Below are 17,134 nucleotides of genomic sequence, written 5' to 3'. Positions count from 1 at the left end.
CTTCTTTATCTGTCGACCATTACAATCACATCTATGCTATCACCATTATAATCACCTCTATGCTATCACCAATATAAACACCATTACAATCTCCTCTATGCTATCACCATTATTAACACCTCTATGCTATCACCATTATAAACACCATTATAAACACCTCTATGCTATCAACATTATAAACACCATTATAAACACCTCTATGCTATCACCATTATAAACACCATTATAAACACCTCTATGCTATCACCATTATAATCACCTCTATGCTATCACCATTATAAACACCATTATTAACACATCTATGCTATCACCATTATAAACACCTCTATGCTATCACCATTATAAACACCATTATTAACACATCTATGCTATCACCATTATAAACACCATTATAAACACCTCTATGCTATCACCATTATAATCACCTCTATGCTATCACCATTATAAACACCATTATTAACACATCTATGCTATCACCATTATAAACACCTCTATGCTATCACCATTATAAACACCATTATTAACACCTCTATGCTATCACCATTATAAACACCATTATTAACACATCTATGCTATCACCATTATAAACACCATTATTAACACATCTATGCTATCACCATTATAAACACCATTATAAACACCTCTATGCTATCACCATTATAAACAATTTGCTCTCACTCTTCCTGTTTCCTCTCTCCTTCCTTTGCTTCCCTCTCTTCTACTCCTCCTCCTCTCTTCTCCTCCTCCTTTTCCATTTCTCCTCTTCTCTCTCTTCCCTCTCTTCTCCTCCTCCTCTTCTCTCTCCTCCCCTTTTTCCATCTCTCCTCTTCTCTCTCTTCCCTCTCTTCTCCTCCTCCTCCTCTCTTCTCCTCCTCCTTTTCCATCTCTCCTCTTCTCTCTCTTCCCTCTCTTCTCCTCCTCCTCTTCTCTCTCCTCCCCTTTTTCCATCTCTCCTCTTCTCTCTCTTCCCTCTCTTCTCCTCCTCCTCTTCTCTCTCCTCCTCCTTTTCCATTTCTCCTCTTCTCTCTCTTCCCTCTCTTCTCCTCCTCCTCTTCTCTCTCCTCCTCCTTTTCTATCTCTCCTCTTCTCTCTCTTCCCTCTCTTCTCCTCCTCCTCTTCTCTCTCCTCCTCCTTCTCTCTCTTCCCTCTCTTCTCTCCTCCTCCTCTTCTCTCTCCTCCTCCTCTTCTCTCTCTTCCCTCTCTTCTCTCCTCTTCCTCTGCTGCGTGCCCCTTCTCTTCTGCATGCCTCTTTTCCTCATCTGCTGCGTGCTGCCATCTCTCAGCTATCACATGATCAGGTAATGGACTGGTGAAGAGGCGTGTGTGTGTGTGTGTGTGTGTGTGTATGTGTGTGTGTGTGTGTGTGTGCTTCAGTGTCTCACTGTGTCAGGGTTGGGATTGTTCTTTGGCTGTGGTGACTGTGGTGATTCTTTGCTGTGGTGACCAGTAATTGGTGAAGAGGGGTGTGTGTGTGTGTGTGTGTGTGTGTGTGTGTGTGTGTGTGTGTGTGTGTGTTTTATCACTCTTGTTTGTCTCGTGTCAGTGCCTAATGTCTGTTCTGTTTACTTGTTTTTAAACATATTTCATTACTTTGTGGTAATGTCTGAAGTTCTACCATGGACCATGGATGGATTTTTTGTGGAAGACATGCCTTGGTTACCTTGTTTCAAGCCATTCTAGCATGGTATAGAAAGCCTGCAAGAAGACTCAGCTCGATTTGCGCCAGTTCTCATTAATATTCATCGAGCTAATCTGCTTGACTCTGATTGGCTAACAGCTAGTCGGTTTTGTCCATAACATGACAGCTGTTATCAACTAATTTTAGCTTCATGGCATGAACTTAGCTTGGCTAGCGAGTGCTAGCATTGTCCAAATGGGCATAAAACCTGCTAGGCTAGCGACTGCATTAAACCTGTATAACATAGCACTTCCTTGAGTTGACAATAATGTTTTACTTACGGACTGGGCACTGGTCGTAGACTGCCAGGATGTTAGCCTACTGCTCCAGGCTTCAACAGCAACCTTTTTGCAAAGCCTGTGGCATTGTTCCAAAAAATAAACTGAAACCATTTGATCCTCACGTCTGGGTTCTTGGGCAAAATGCATTGTTGAAGTTTTATTCGTGCATATATAGCGCACAAGGCTCTTTCAGACATTCAGCCGTCCTTGCATACGAAAACTGTCACAGAGCTAGACGAATTCTGTGGGCACGGTCTCAACTGCAAGCTCATGAATAGTAATGAGCTCAATCAATTCCACGTCAATCTGAAGAGCTTTTGCAATTGGCAGTGGCTAGAGCTGACAGAGGAGGTAGCTGTTAATTTTCACATTCACGACATAGCACAAACACATATGGACCTAACATATTAAAACAAAATACAAATAAAAATGGTTTTGTGTGGCAGGGCACCTTTAATATACACCGATATAGTATTTTTAAAATATTTTATGTGAAGTTATGTGTTGTCTTTTGAATGTGTTAGTTTTTAAAGAAAAGAAAAACATTTATGATTTGGATGTGTGAGTTTTTAAAGAAAAGAAAAACATTTATGATTTGGATGAGAGTTGTGCACACAGTACCCAGATGCAACAGGGTTCTGAGACGGACTCTGGTGTGTGTGTGTCTACTCCAGGTATGAGTGTGTGTGTTTGTGTGTGTGTGTGTGTGTCCACTCCAGGTATGAGTGTGTGTGTGTGTGTGTGTGTCCACTCCAGGTATGAGTGGAGATTGACTGTGCTGTCTGGTGTGTTTGACCGTGCTGTTTGGTATGTGTGTGTGTTTCTACTCCAGGTGGAAGATGAGTGGGATGCAGAGCTACAACCCTGAGCAGATCATGCTAAGTGCTGTGGTGCGAAGACCCAGCCGAGACGTCAACATCATGAAGGAGAAGCTCATCTTCTCCGGTGAGGCCCAGTCCAACCTCTAGGGTTCCTCCTTTAGGTACTCTGGTGTTCCTGAGTCCTGTGGTTCCTTCTTTAGATACTCTGTGGTTCCTGAGTCCTGTGGTTCCTTCTTTAGATACTCTGTGGTTCCTTAACTCATTGAATGCCAAGCTGTTTTCGGGAGCTTTGTCCTAGAGTGCCAGCAATCTAGACAATTGTTGATGATTTTTGTACAGCCACAGCATATTCTGTGTTATAGCCAGTGTTGGGAGGGTTACTTTCAAAACGTATTCCGTTACTGAATACAGAATACATGCCCAAAAATGTAATCTGTAACGTATTCCGTTACGTTACTCAATCTGAGTAACGTATTCTGAATACTGAGATTACTTCCACATTGAATTGGATTTTATAAGTGTAGGAATGCGGCCATCAAATCCTGCTTAGGCCTACTAAACAGGGCCCACTTCCCCGATAACGACGGAGACACGCTCTTAAGAGGGTTTTCTACGATTCATCTTACGATCGTTCGTTTGGTTTTTCTGACTGTTTCCCGAACATGCTCGTAGCGTGAACATGTGTGCACTGCTCTTAACCCTTAGAACCCGATTGACGCAAAGTGCGTCAAAAACACACCCTTTCTTCTCTGTTACATTGCTCCGGAACGGTTCATCGCAGCGAGATGAAACCTTTATTGCACGACAGAGCAGAAGTGGGGCTTTCCAACGAGACTACACACTTGTCTGTACGATCAAGTATGAAAATTAAAAAAAATCATGAAATGAAATCAAATTGCATCATATTTACAGTCTATACTTCTCTGCATTCACCTGCACACACATTACTCTAGTTTGAATTACTCGCGAACCCGTGATCGCATCGATATGGCAAGCATATCAGATGAAAGAGGGGGCACAGGGCTATCCATTGGTACCATGTTTATCGATCCTTCTGGCTTATAAAATCAGACGAAGTGACTGCAAAATAATAACGTCATGTACACAAACCAACGCTGCACACTCATTACTCTCGTTTGAATTACTCGCGGACCCGTGATCGCATAGATATGCCACGCATGTCAGATGAAAGAGGAGACTCAGGGCTATCATTTGATACCAAGTACATCCTTCTGGGTTATAAAACAGACGAAGTGACAGCAATATAATAACTTCATATAGCTGGACTTACCCCACGTTTTTGTCTGTTCTTGTGGCAAAGCATGTTTATTATCCAATGCTATCATGTGTTTCTCTATGGCAAAGCATGTTCATATTCCGGTTTTGAGATCCTAGCAAATTCCTGCATGGCATCCAATTCAAGGCTCACATTGCATTCCAATTTGTTCAACAAATAAACACCTTTTTTGCCTTTACTTTGTTCATGGCAATGCAGTAAAAAGTTGAGAATTATTATGACTGCATACACACAGGCACGCAGGCTAACATGCAACCTCGGGTCAAGTCAGGTCAGATCAGTTCGTGTCACAAATATGGAGCGCAGAAAGGTCATTTTTCATCACTAAATAAAAAATGGCATTTATTTCCGTAAATCACACAGCAAATATTTCTGTAAATTGCTCAGCCCCAGAGTATCCCTCCAACATGGCAATGATATTGCCTGATTCAGGACAGTCTGCCCTACACACACATGAAATGCATGTAGAGCTGTGAGCTTGCTGTGGTGAGATACATGTCGAAATATAAGAATTTTTATAATACACTTTTTATATTTTAATTCTTTAAAAATCAAAATAAAATCAATGCTAGTATTAATACATGAAATGATGGCAGATCTGAATAGCCTAGACTCTCCTGAAAAAAACAATATATAATATATGTGTGTGGCACTTACAATGACCAGAATAAATCCTTATGAATAAAGGTAGTGAAAATGCCCTAAAAAACAGCTTAGGGTTCTAAGGGTTAAGATGTTCTTAAGGGGAGCTGTCCATGTTAATAGTTCTGAAATATCCTCTGATTTGACGGTGATGTCAGGTGACTGCACGTCACAGCTATAGGCCTACCATTTAAACTTCGGATCTACACATTCATTCACATCAATACGAAAATAGAAACACTTTGACATCTGCATGTAAGCATCCCAAGTAGGTTATATACCACACAGAGACATAAATAATTGTAATTATTTTAAGATTAGATTGTTGCACCATGCAATAATTTTTCGCGGTGTCACTTAAGAACACGTTTGAAGATAAGAAAGAAGTCGAGTAAGAAAGAGAGGAAATGTGTAGGCTTAGATTTTGATGCAGTAGGCTACAGACTAAACCACATGTTGCTTTCTCTGCTTTTTACCTCATAGGCCTAATAAAATATTCACTTAGCAAAGATAATGTCAAACTATTCTGGCAACGTCTCGTTTCATAACTTGATTGCATTTTTGTCCGCTTTTCATCACATTATTATGACCATTAAATGTAGGCTATTTTGCACGCTAAAATCTGATTCATCACAGGTAAACACAATAAAGAATGGGAACGTAAGTTGGATTATGTATTCTAAGTTGTAATTCCTCTGTATGTCCTGTTGGTGACCTCAGTGAGAAGTACTGTTAAGACGCTCTTAGCCGGTAACGAGTACTCTGGAGCACTCGTAGATCTACGAGTGTTTTCACGACGCTCTTAAGCTACGATGGTTTCGGGAAACAGTCGGCAAATCTTAAGACGTTCGTAAGAGGGACTTTACGACGCTCTTAGGCTTAAGATGCTTTCGGGGAAGTGGGCCCAGGCCTATTCTGGTGTTCTTCTGTTCTGGCTGAAGTGTTAGGCCCACATAGGAGAATGTAAAGTCAACTAAGCTACCTGATACAACTTTAAAATAGCAAGGTGACCACTAAAACTACTGTACAGAAGGCGACTAGGCTAATTAAAACAAACTAAATAAATAGGCTACTTTAAGGGCGTAGCCAGAAAATATATTAGTGCCTGTGAGATTTTTCGGTGGCATCAAATCCAGTACAAGTGAGGGGCGCATATGACAGGTGGAACGCAAATTACCTGTAAATGTAAACACTATCTAGGCTACTGTATATCAGTGCTCTCAAAATGAACGTGATTGCGTAATGACAATCAAAAACCGCACGTTAAAATATGCTAGCCTACTCGCAAGAATAATTCTTCAGAGGCTGCACCATATAATTCATTTTAAAACGTAAATGTAGATCTAATTAGAAAAAAAAATAATCCATAAAGCTATTTTAAGTTAGAATAAAAAACTTAGAATGCAGTGCCTATTTTAGAGATTGGTTTAATTGTAGGCCTAGGTCTAAATCAACACGTGAACTAGGCTCTGTTTATTGATTAGCAAACTGTGTAACCGATTGGCCGAAGTAGCCTGAGCTATTAATACTTGGGAAAATATCCTTTGAACAGACATCAGGAACCGCGATCAGTGAGGAACAGAGTTACCTCCACTTACTTTACTCCTAATTTGCTGTGCAAACAGTCATTTCAGGGTCTCCGATGACGCGTCCATAATGCGTGCTGGCTGCGTTTTGAGGCTAGTGCAAGACGGCGGGGCTTGGATTTAAACATGGAAATCATAGATTGCTTTCAGGAGCTTCTGGGAAATGGAGTTGCCTTAATTTATTTAGAGAGTGAATAAACTTATGAAACAGAGAAGTATTGTCATGTAATTCATTGATTTCAACAATGTAACTGTATTCTAAATACCAACTATTTAACTTGTACCTGTATCGGAATACAGTTACTCATAATTTGTATTCTGAATACGTAACGCCGGTACATGTATTCTGTTACTCCCCAACACTGGTTATAGCTATGAACACATACAATGGCTCGATTAAAAGGTGAGACTTCAAGCTCTCGGTGGGTGCAAACCGTGTATTTCTACACACCTCTGTTCCTGAGAAATCCCAAGCTAAACAGTGGCTAGTTTTCATCAAAATCGCTGTTTTTTTCTATAAATGGAGATATAACGTCTTTCATGAAATATGAAGTGTTGCCTGTTACTTACTTGTGTAAACTTTCCGGGAAGTGATCAGCGAGACCTGGCGAGACTGCCACCAAGTGATAGACCCACGAAAATGGCCTGGTTTTGACCTGACGTGCATGCGTCACTGATTCGACCCAAAGCGGCAACCGAGTTATAATAAAATGTCCAGATAAAATGTCCAGATTGTGCGTTTTCATGAGTTTTTGATCGTCATATATTTCATTTCCATTCATCACAGAGTTCCCAAAATCACATCAGTGTTTCCCACAGAATTGGATTCAATTTGTGGCGGTAGTTGACTTGGACAACGGGGGGGGGAGGGGGGGGGGGCATCGTCTTGGTGTAGTGTATAGGTCTAATTGAGTGCCTGTCACTTTAAACGTTCATGAGGGAACCCTTGCAAATTGCAATTGTAACACAGTTTAAAGGCTGCTGATGTGTGGATGCAACTCATAACGTTTTCTACATAGTTAAAATAAAGGTTCGTACTTCTCCTTGGGACAAGCACTTTTGAATTTTGGAAAACGCTTCCACTTACATCGGGATTTTGCAAACATTCAGTGTCAGAGTCAATAAAATGAGCCCTTCAACGAAATTGACAAGCAGCTGTAAGTAGGCTAAGCATGCTAAATTCGACATCCAAACAGTATTCTAACGTTAGCTTTGAGATACTGCTTGATTGCATAACTTAACTTAGTTTAGTCTCTTCAATGTAGCCTACTACGTTGTGATAAGATCTTAGCAGAGTTATCTTCAATGCAGCAGTTTTAAACAAATTTGCGCAGCATGGTCACGATGCTAAGCGGATTTAATAGCAATTTAGCCAGACGTCTTCTATGCAATGCTTCTATGTGGCAACAACAATCCTTCAACAATCGTGAATATTTTGTTAAATGCACATGCAGAGGAGGGGCAGCGGGCTACGAGAGAGAGCGGGCGGGGCAAGGCAAGGCTGCGTGCGTAAAAAGCGCAGCTCAATGGCAATGCAAGGATTTGATCTTATATTTAATTTAAATTAAATTAAACATAGAATATTTATGTGTGGCGACCGATTTTTATTTTGTGGCGCCCCGCCACAGATTAGTCAATGTATGGGAAACACTGCACATATAAGGTGTGTTAGAGTGTCTAGTTTCGTAATTTAAAAAAAAAAGCTAAAAACTTAATATTACGTTTTTGGCACTCAACGCATTTGGCACTCAATGAGTTAAGTAGATGGTCTCCTTTAGATGTCTGAGTCCTATGGTTCCTTCTTTAGGTATTCTGTGGTTCCTTAAGTAGATGGTCTCCTTTAGATGTCTGAGTCCTGTGGTTCCTTCTTTAGATACTCTGTGGTTCCTGAGTCCTGTGGTTCCTTCTTTAGATACTCTGTGGTTCCTGAGTCCTGTGGTTCCTTCTTTAGGTACTCTGTGGTTTCTGAGTCCTGTGGTTCCTTCTTTAGATACTCTGTGGTTCCTTAAGTAGATGGTCTCCTTTAGATGTCTGAGTCCTGTGGTTCCTTCTTTAGGTATTCTGTGGTTCCTTAAGGAGATGGTCTCCTTTAGATGTCTGAGTCCTGTGGTTCCTTCTTTAGATACTCTGTGGTTCCTGAGTCCTGTGGTTCCTTCTTTAGATACTCTGTGGTTCCTTAAGTAGATGGTCTCCTTTAGATGTCTGAGTCCTGTGATTCCTTCTTTAGGTACTCTGTGGTTCCTTAAGTAGATGGTCTCCTTTAGATGTCTGAGTCCTGTGGTTCCTTCTTTAGGTACTCTGTGGTTTCTGAGTCCTGTGGTTCCTTCTTTAGATACTCTGTGGTTCCTTAAGTAGATGGTCTCCTTTAGACGTCTGAGTCCTGTGGTTCCTTCTTTAGGTACTCTGTGGTTCCTTAAGTAGATGGTCTCCTCAAGATGTCTGAGTCATGTGGTTCCTTCTTTAGATACTCTGTGGTTCCTGAGTCCTGTGGTTCCTTCTTTAGGTACTCTGTGGTTCCTGAGTCCTGTGGTTCCTTCTTTAGATACTCTGTGGTTCCTTAAGTAGATGGTCTCCTTTAGATGTTTGAGTCCTGTGGTTCCTTCTTTAGGTACTCTATGGTTCCTTAAGTAGATGGTCTCCTTTAGATGTCTGAGTCCTGTGGTTCCTTTTTTAGATACTCTGTGGTTCCTTAAGTAGATGGTCTCCTTTAGATGTCTGAGTCCTGTGGTTCCTTCTTTAGATACTCTGTGGTTCCTGAGTCCTGTGGTTCCTTCTTTAGATACTCTGTGGTTCCTTAAGTAGATGGCCTCCTTTAGATGTCTGAGTCCTGTGGTTCCTTCTTTAGGTACTCTGTGGTTCCTTAAGTAGATGGTCTCCTTTAGATGTCTGAGTCCTGTGGTTCCTTCTTTAGGTACTCTGTGGTTCCTTAAGTAGATGGTCTCCTCAAGATGTCTGAGTCATGTGGTTCCTTCTTTAGATACTCTGTGGTTCCTGAGTCCTGTGGTTCCTTCTTTTGGTACTCTGTGGTTCCTGAGTCCTGTGGTTCCTTCTTTAGATACTCTGTGTTTCCTTAAGTAGATGGTCTCCTTTAGATGTCTGAGTCCTGTGGTTCTTTCTTTAGGTACTCTGTGGTTCCTTAAGTAGATGGTCTCCTTTAGATGTCTGAGTCCTGTGGTTCCTTCTTTAGGAACTCTGTGGTTCCTTAAGTAGATGGTCTCCTTTAGATGTCTGAGTCTTATGGTTCCTTCTTTAGATACTCCATGGTTCCTTTAGTTGATGGTCTCTGGTTACTGTAAATGCACATAGGTTCCTGTAAATATCATGTGATCATGTGGTTCCTTTAGATGTTCTATGGTTCTCTTAGATACGCGGTCAGTGGCTTCTGTCAGTGCTAGATGGTTTCACTTCCTGTCAGCGTGTTCTTCTGAGAAGCAGAGGCCACGTACGCGTGTTCCTCTGAGCAGCAGAGGCCATGTATGCGTGTTCCTCTGAGCAGCAGAGGCCATGTATGCGTGTTCTTCTGAGCAGCAGAGGCCATGTATGCTAGGGGTGTGAATCTCTCATGTAAAAGACGATACGATTCGCATCTAGATACATGGGCACGATTCGATATAAGAAAAGATACATGTTTATAAAAAACGATTCAGTACGATTCGATGCGATGCGATTCGATGCATTTCGATGCAGTTCAAGAATGGAAAGCATTCTGAAAGATTTTTTATAATTTGCTCAAGGTGCACATTCATTTTATATTATCAATTATCATGGTCATGGTTGTCAATTAGGCAACAAAATGTGTGAATATGATTATCTAAACTGAGGTTTGTTTCATATACTGTATTGAAATGAAAAAAGAATAGTCTACATTTCAGTCAAGCACAGCAGCGAAATACAACATAAAAATACATTTTTATAGACTTTACAGATTTTATAGAGTTATATCTGATTGTTTTCATGGAGCTGTAGCCTTGTTGAGGTAAGACAATACCGAAATAAAATAAAACAGTGCTTAAGACACTCTTGGCCTTTTCTCATATAGGCCTAGCCTACCCTACAAGAATAAAATAGGCCTACAAATCAATGAACTATCTGGGCTTATTTTGTTCCAACAGTAGACCTAATGCCGAAACCTAAAATGCCGTAAAAGTCTGAGTGAATATGAAAAAAATCATTGGCTAATAATTTATGCATCGTTTTAGCAGCAAAGGCCAAATTATTATTTAACATTAAGGAAATCCCTTCATCAAAGGTAAGGCTCCTCCACAGACTATCGTTGCTGTTTAGGAATGCTTAAAGTGCTTAATTTCGCGCTGGATTTCGAAAAACAAAAGCCGACCGAGTGCAAATTGTCACATTGTTAAGTTGCAATAGATGTATGGGTAATGAGGTCATTTGACAACTTTGGCCAATGAATGTAACCAAAAACGAACTGCATTACCCACAATTCCGTGCCACATATAGTTTCAAAACCGGAAGTGGGATGAACGCGCTGCTTGGAACGTAAATGAGTCTGAGCGAGCAGAAAAGGTTGTGCAACGATTCGTAACAAGTAAATCGATATAACGACCGGTTCATTTCAGTTTTTTCCGATACGGGGCTTCACGTATCGATGTAGCCGTATCTTACACGTTAAAAACGGATACCGATACGTATCGGTTAATCTTTACACCCCTAATGTATGCGTGTTCCTCTGAGCAGCAGAGGCCATGTACGCGTGTTCTTCTGAGCAGCAGAGGCCATGTATGCGTGTTCTTCTGAGCAGCAGAGGCCATGTATGCGTGTTCTTCTGAGCAGGCTCGGTGCCCAGAGGCCATGAACACATTGTGGACATGCTATTTTTATTCAGCCCTCTTTTTCCCAACGTCCCTACTGCATATGTGCATATTTTACCCAACATCCCTAATGCATATGTAAGTATTTTACCCAGCGTCCCTACTGCATATGTGCATATTTTACCCAACTTCCCTACTGCATATGTATTTTACCCAACTTCCCTACTGCATATGTATTTTACCCAGCGTCCCTACTGCATATGTGCATATTTTACCCAACTTCCCTAATGCATATGTATGTTTTTTACCTAACGTCCTTAATGCATATGTACATACAGTATTTTACCCAACGTCCCTAATGCATATGTAAGTATTTTACCCAACGTCCCTAATGCATATGTGCATATTTTACCCAACGTCCCTAATGCATATGTGCATATTTTACCCAACGTCCCTAATGCATATGTACATGTTTTACCCAACGTCCCTAATGCATACTGTATGTACATGTTTTACCCAACCCAACATCCCTACTGCATATGTACAGTAGATAAGATAAGACTTTATTGATCCCACAGCTGGGAAATGTACTTGTCACAACAGCCCAGTAGTATTTAAATAGAGAGTAGGAAAGTTGTATACAGTATGCCCAGCATACAAGCACACCTAAAAAACAAAAAATCACAGTGATTGCAACACGCCTTAGGGTTTCACCAATACTTTGAGGCAGAGTGAACCAATATATATGTCACATCACATGTACAGTGGAAAATGCACATATTAATAATGAAGTTCAGACACTACATTAACATTACACATTTTCATAACAGTGGTGTTATACATTCTGATGGCAGATGGAATAAAAGACCTGTGAAAGCGCTCCTTCTTACATGATGGGTGAAGTAGTCTGTTACTAAAAGAACTGCTTTGCACAGCCACTGTCCCATGGAGCGGATGAGAGGAATTGTACAGGGCATCTGTGTTTTGGGACCAGTCTAGTTTATTGTTAAGGTGAACACCCAGGTATTTGTAGACTGATACCAACTCAATGTCTATTCCCTGGATGTTCACTGGTGCAACTGATAATGCCTTACGGCTGAAGTCAATCACCATCTCCTTTGTCTTACTGGTGTTTATCTGCAGATGGTTCTTTCCACACCATTCAACAAAACTGGTGATGACCCCCTTATACTCCAGATCATTCCCCTTCTTAACACAGCAACAATAGCTGTGTCATCAGAACATTTCTGGAGATAGCAGCTATCTGTGTCGTATAAGAAAAGAGAAAGGGGGAGAGCACTGTGCCTTGTGGGGCCCCCGTGCTACAGACCACCACATCTGACTCACAGTCACGTAGCCTCACGTACTGTGGTCTGTTGGTGAGGTAGTTGATGACCCAAGCAGCAAGATGACAGTGGACTCCAGCTCCTTCTATCCTCCCCCTCAGCAGTGCAGCTTGTGTTGTGTTGAATGCACACGACTCTAACAGCCCCCAGTACCCTCCAGGTGAGATAGAGAGAGCGGTGGAGGAGGAAGACTATTTCATCCTCCACACCGACCCCTGGTCGATATGCGAACTGGAGGGGGTCCAGCTCACTGCCCACCAGGCAACGGAGGTAGTTCAGGACAATCCTCTCCATGCTCTTCATAAGGTGTGATGTCAGAGCCACTGGCCTGAAGTGATTGGGCTCTCTGGGGTGGGCTATCTTTGGAACAGGGACCACACAGGAAGTTTTCCACAGGACTGGGACTCTCCCCAGACTGAGGCTGGTGTTAAAGATGTGCAGAAAGACCCCACTGAGTTCATCCGCACAGTCCCTGAGCAGTATGGGGCTGATCCCATTATACAGTGAGGTATAAAATTATTCATACCTGGCGAATCTTGATTTAATTTTGATTTTCTCTTGACTCATATGTTGACACATGCCAAAAGGTTGTAAGACAATGTGGGAAAAACATGGAAAAACATGGAAAAACATGGAGCGTTTTCATCTTTTTTTACATTTTTATGAAAAATGGCATGTCCAAAATTATTCATACCCTTTTTTAATTATCAATGAAAACATCTTTATTTGCATTCACAGCTCTCAAAAGGGTTCTTGTAATACCTACCAAGCCTCTCCATGTCTCCACAATGATTCTAGACCGCACCTTTTTAACAGCAATTCAGGTTTTGAGGCAGGTTGGCTGTATGTTTTGTATTATTGAGTGGTTTAATGGTGCAGTGCCACCGGCACGCTGCCTGATCTTAATTTAGCCTTTTGTTTTAGTCATGCCCTTTTTAAAAAAATGTTTTAAAAAAAGATGAAATATCTTTGATGAAATATCGTTATATGTTTGATTAAATCTCCACATTGTCTTACAACCTTTAGCCATGTGACAGTGTCATTTTCAGTCAGTCAAACATATTGGTCAAGAGAAAATCAACATTAAATCAATATTTGCTAGGGGTGTGAATCCTTTTGTTCCTAACCGTATGTACAGTACGTATGTTACCTAAGGGGGCGAGTATTCTCCCACATGGTGAAATCTCAAGACCTGCCATTACAGTCATGTGTTGTGTTGGTTTAGGGCAATAGGGTGGTTTAGGGCAATAGGGTGGTTTAGGTCAATAGGGTGGTTTAGGGCAATAGGGTGGTTTAGGGCAATAGGGTGGTGAATGGCTGAAGTGTGTCTCCTTCTTTTCTTTGATAGAAATAAGCAACGGTGTGGGGAGCACGGAGGAGTTGTCCATGTATGCGGAGAACGGATATGTCCGATACACGCACAGCAGCCTTCTGCGCTGACACACTAAGACCCGTCCTCATTGGAGGAGCTTGCACACTGAGACCCGTCCTGATTGGAGGAGCTAGAACACTAAGACCCCTAAGACCCGTCCTGATTGGAGGAGCTACAGTAGCACACTAAGACCCGTCCTGATTGGAGGAGCTAGCACACTAAGACCCGTCCTGATTGGAGGAGCTAGCACACTAAGACCCGTCCTGATTGGAGGAACTAGCACAATAAGACCCGTCCTGATTGGAAGAGCTAACACACTGAGGGCCAGATGTACGTACATTTGCTAACGTAGCGTTACCAGCGTCATGGACACACCGCAGATTGCGAACGCTGTCAGACCCAAGTTTCCGTCGTATTTATCAATCATTCAATCCTTAGTGTAAACTGCGCCTTTCTCTGCCTTTCTCCGCCCATAAACGCAATTTACGAACGTCCACAACTGAATGGCAGCGCCTACATACATACATGACAACATTAAAAAGAATCAAACGTTTAGCGATCATGAAATAATACCATACATGATAAGATGTAAACAAGCAGGGAGATAATGAAGATCAGTAGTTCTACTCAAACTACTTGTGCACGTAGGCTATGGAAGATTGGTCAAATCTAGCAAGTAGGAAAGTTTAAGTGAATGACGTGAAAGTGAAAGTAAGATATTCGAAAGGCCAACGAAAGTTGAGGTTGCTTTTGGTAGTAGGCTACAAATACTTTCACCACAAAAACTGGTGCTCTAAATAGCGATTCTGTTGTCTTTGAAAGGTTCTCTTATTGACGCATTGAACTGCAATTTGGATTAACACCTGCTTTTACAAGGCAGAAGTATTTAAGCGCAGAATAGACGTGCGCTTTCAGGAGCAGTCTTTGTACATACCGCCTGAACAAATACGCCTGAACTGGGCGCAAAAGCGTTAGTACATCTGGCCCTGAGACCCGTCCTTGAAAGCAACAGGGAAGGACAACAGCTCCAGACTGTGTGTGTTTTATTTATCTTAATAAGTGTGTTATCTTCATTTGTATTTTATTCATGGCACTGATGGCTAGTGTGGGCTCGTTTGGCCATTTCTCATCTGTAATCACTGAAGTTGAAGTTGAATGTTGTTATGTATGTGTTTTTGGTTCAGTTACTGTGAATAATCTAAAAAAGATAGTTTATTCCAAAAAAATCCTGTATTGTATTTCGGGTTTGTGAAACTCACAAAATTTGTATGGACATTTATATAATGGACTTTCACTTTGCTGCCTTTATTGTGCTTCCTGTGTGTGCATGTAGAAACAGATCATACTTATTGTCTGAACAATGCATTGTAAGGCATTGCAAAAAGTGAACTTAAAGTGTCTTAAAGTAATACAACTCATCTGTTGCATGTTGTAGTTTCCAGGGAAGAAGGCAGACAAACAGACTGGTCTGGTCTGGTATGGGAAAGTCAATGAATGTGATTTTTAACATTGCACGTCTATAATATATTATCTTATTGGAGTGGAATACATATTTACAGCCATACACATCACACACACACAAACATATGTTTACCTCATTGTGCTGTCAGTAAGCTAAGCTATTAAGCTGCATTATACACAAGTTTATTTTCATCTGTTGTTTTTCATTATTTGTAGTTCAGGGGTCCGTTGCACAAAAGCAGAATTAAGACATCCGGGATAAGTTACTGAGCTGCGCTCAATGAATCCAAAACAAGAGCGTACAGGCTTAATTGGTTGCACAAAGACCAAGCCAGGATGAGCAGACACGGATTCATCAAGCCAGGTGAAACCTATCCTGGATAAGTGCGCGCTCACGGCTCCCTCAAATAGACCCCGCCACCGATCACAGATTCACTGATTCACCATGGCAACTAGCGGCTTCATTGCTTCTTCTACGGTGTGAAGTAGGTAGCGATAGCCTTTTCACAACAGCAACAAACAGCAACACCTCTGTTTAGGAGAATATTGCAACTAGTTCCGCCACCACCACGTGCGAAATGGTTAGGCACTCCCATGAAGTCACATTGTGGCATGACAGGTCGGGAATGGCGAGTATGTAAAAGTTAATTAATGATCACAAACGTTTAAATAATGACAATGGGTCTAGGTATATGTGATAACAATGTGTAGTGGGCAGTGGAATAATTATTGGTTTCCATTTGTGGTGACTGCTGACTGAGATAAGGGATGAGATTAAATAGATCCTGGAACTTAGCCTGGTCTGGAGCAGGCTAGCTCCAAAGAATAAATCGCCATGGTAACTTATACCATAACATATCCTGCTGCCCCCTATCCCGCTTTTGTGCAACTGGATCACGGATAAATTGAGCCAGGATAACCAAGATATCCCGGCTTAATCCCTTATCCTAGTTTTGTGCAATAGGCCCCAGGTATAAATGTTGTTTGAAGTGCTTCACTGCATTAAGTAGGACCATACAGGGATGGACACACATGGTGTGTGTGTGTGTGTGTGTGTGTATCAGTATCTCTATAGTGTCTACATGATGTTTCCCACAGCTTTGGTGACATTTCCTGCCTGTCTGCTTATACGTGTAAACAGCACATTAAACAGAAAAAGAGAAGAAGATGAAGCCTCAAGGACCAAACATCCCACGTGAATGTGTTCCTAATAGGGGGGTGAATGTGTTCCTAATAGGGGGGTGAATGTGTTCCTAATAGGGGGGTGAATGTTCCTAATAGGGGGGTGAATGTTCCTAATAGGGGGGTGAATGTGTTCCTAATGGGGGGGGGGGGGTGCGGTGAATGTGTTCCTAATAGGGGGGGGGTGAATGTGTTCCTAATAGGGGGGGGGGGGGTGAATGTGTTCCTAATGGGGGGGGGGGGGTGAATGTGTTCCTAATGGGGGAGGGGGGGGGTTAATGTGTTCCTAATGTGTTCCTAATAGGGGGGGGGGGGTGAATGTGTTCCTAATAGGGGGGGGGGGGGGTGAATGTATTCCTAATGTGTTCCTAATAGGGATGTGAATGTGTTCCTAATAGGGGGGGGGGGGGGGGGGGGTGAATGTATTCCTAATGTGTTCCTAATAGGGATGTGAATGTGTTCCTAATTAAACTGTGTTGGGGTGGATCGTCCTTTTGGAAAGGCTGACTCCCTGAATGCTGAATTTATTTTTGGAGGCAAACACAGCCGAGGGTTACTTATGAGGATATTAACAGTAAATGCCTTTATAAAATATATTTGTTTGTTATTGTACTTACATTGGCATACTGAATTTATTAATTTACTGAAAACAACAAGACATATTTACTGAAAACAACTGGACAATAATATTTCACC

General features: G+C 41.7%; 1 protein-coding gene across 2 annotated transcripts in view; it reads left to right on the top strand.

The window, feature by feature from the left end:
* gdpd5a (glycerophosphodiester phosphodiesterase domain containing 5a) overlaps positions 1 to 16,492 on the top strand; it is a 75,571-nt gene extending 59,079 nt beyond the window's left edge. Inside the window, exons 15-16 of one of the 2 annotated variants that reach the window (XM_076274418.1) lie at positions 2,792 to 2,904; positions 16,355 to 16,492. In XM_076274418.1, coding sequence (XP_076130533.1) covers positions 2,792 to 2,904; positions 16,355 to 16,455 — 214 coding nt within the window. In that variant the 3' untranslated portion in view covers positions 16,456 to 16,492. Of the gene's footprint in view, positions 1 to 2,791; positions 2,905 to 13,771; positions 15,449 to 16,354 lie in introns of those variants that run through there. The other variant, XM_076274419.1, reaches the window with a different exon arrangement.
* The last annotated feature ends 642 nt before the right edge of the window (positions 16,493 to 17,134 follow it).

Source organism: Alosa pseudoharengus, unplaced genomic scaffold (genome assembly GCF_046254945.1).
Source record: "Alosa pseudoharengus isolate Yale_2024_CS ecotype anadromous, Long Island Sound unplaced genomic scaffold, YU_APseudo_1.1 YU_APseudo_1.1_scf_8, whole genome shotgun sequence".
In the NCBI taxonomy this organism is placed as follows: domain Eukaryota; kingdom Metazoa; phylum Chordata; class Actinopteri; order Clupeiformes; family Clupeidae; genus Alosa; species Alosa pseudoharengus.
The sequence above is the reverse complement of the archived record's forward strand: the minus strand, read 5'-3'. Positions and strand labels throughout refer to the sequence as shown.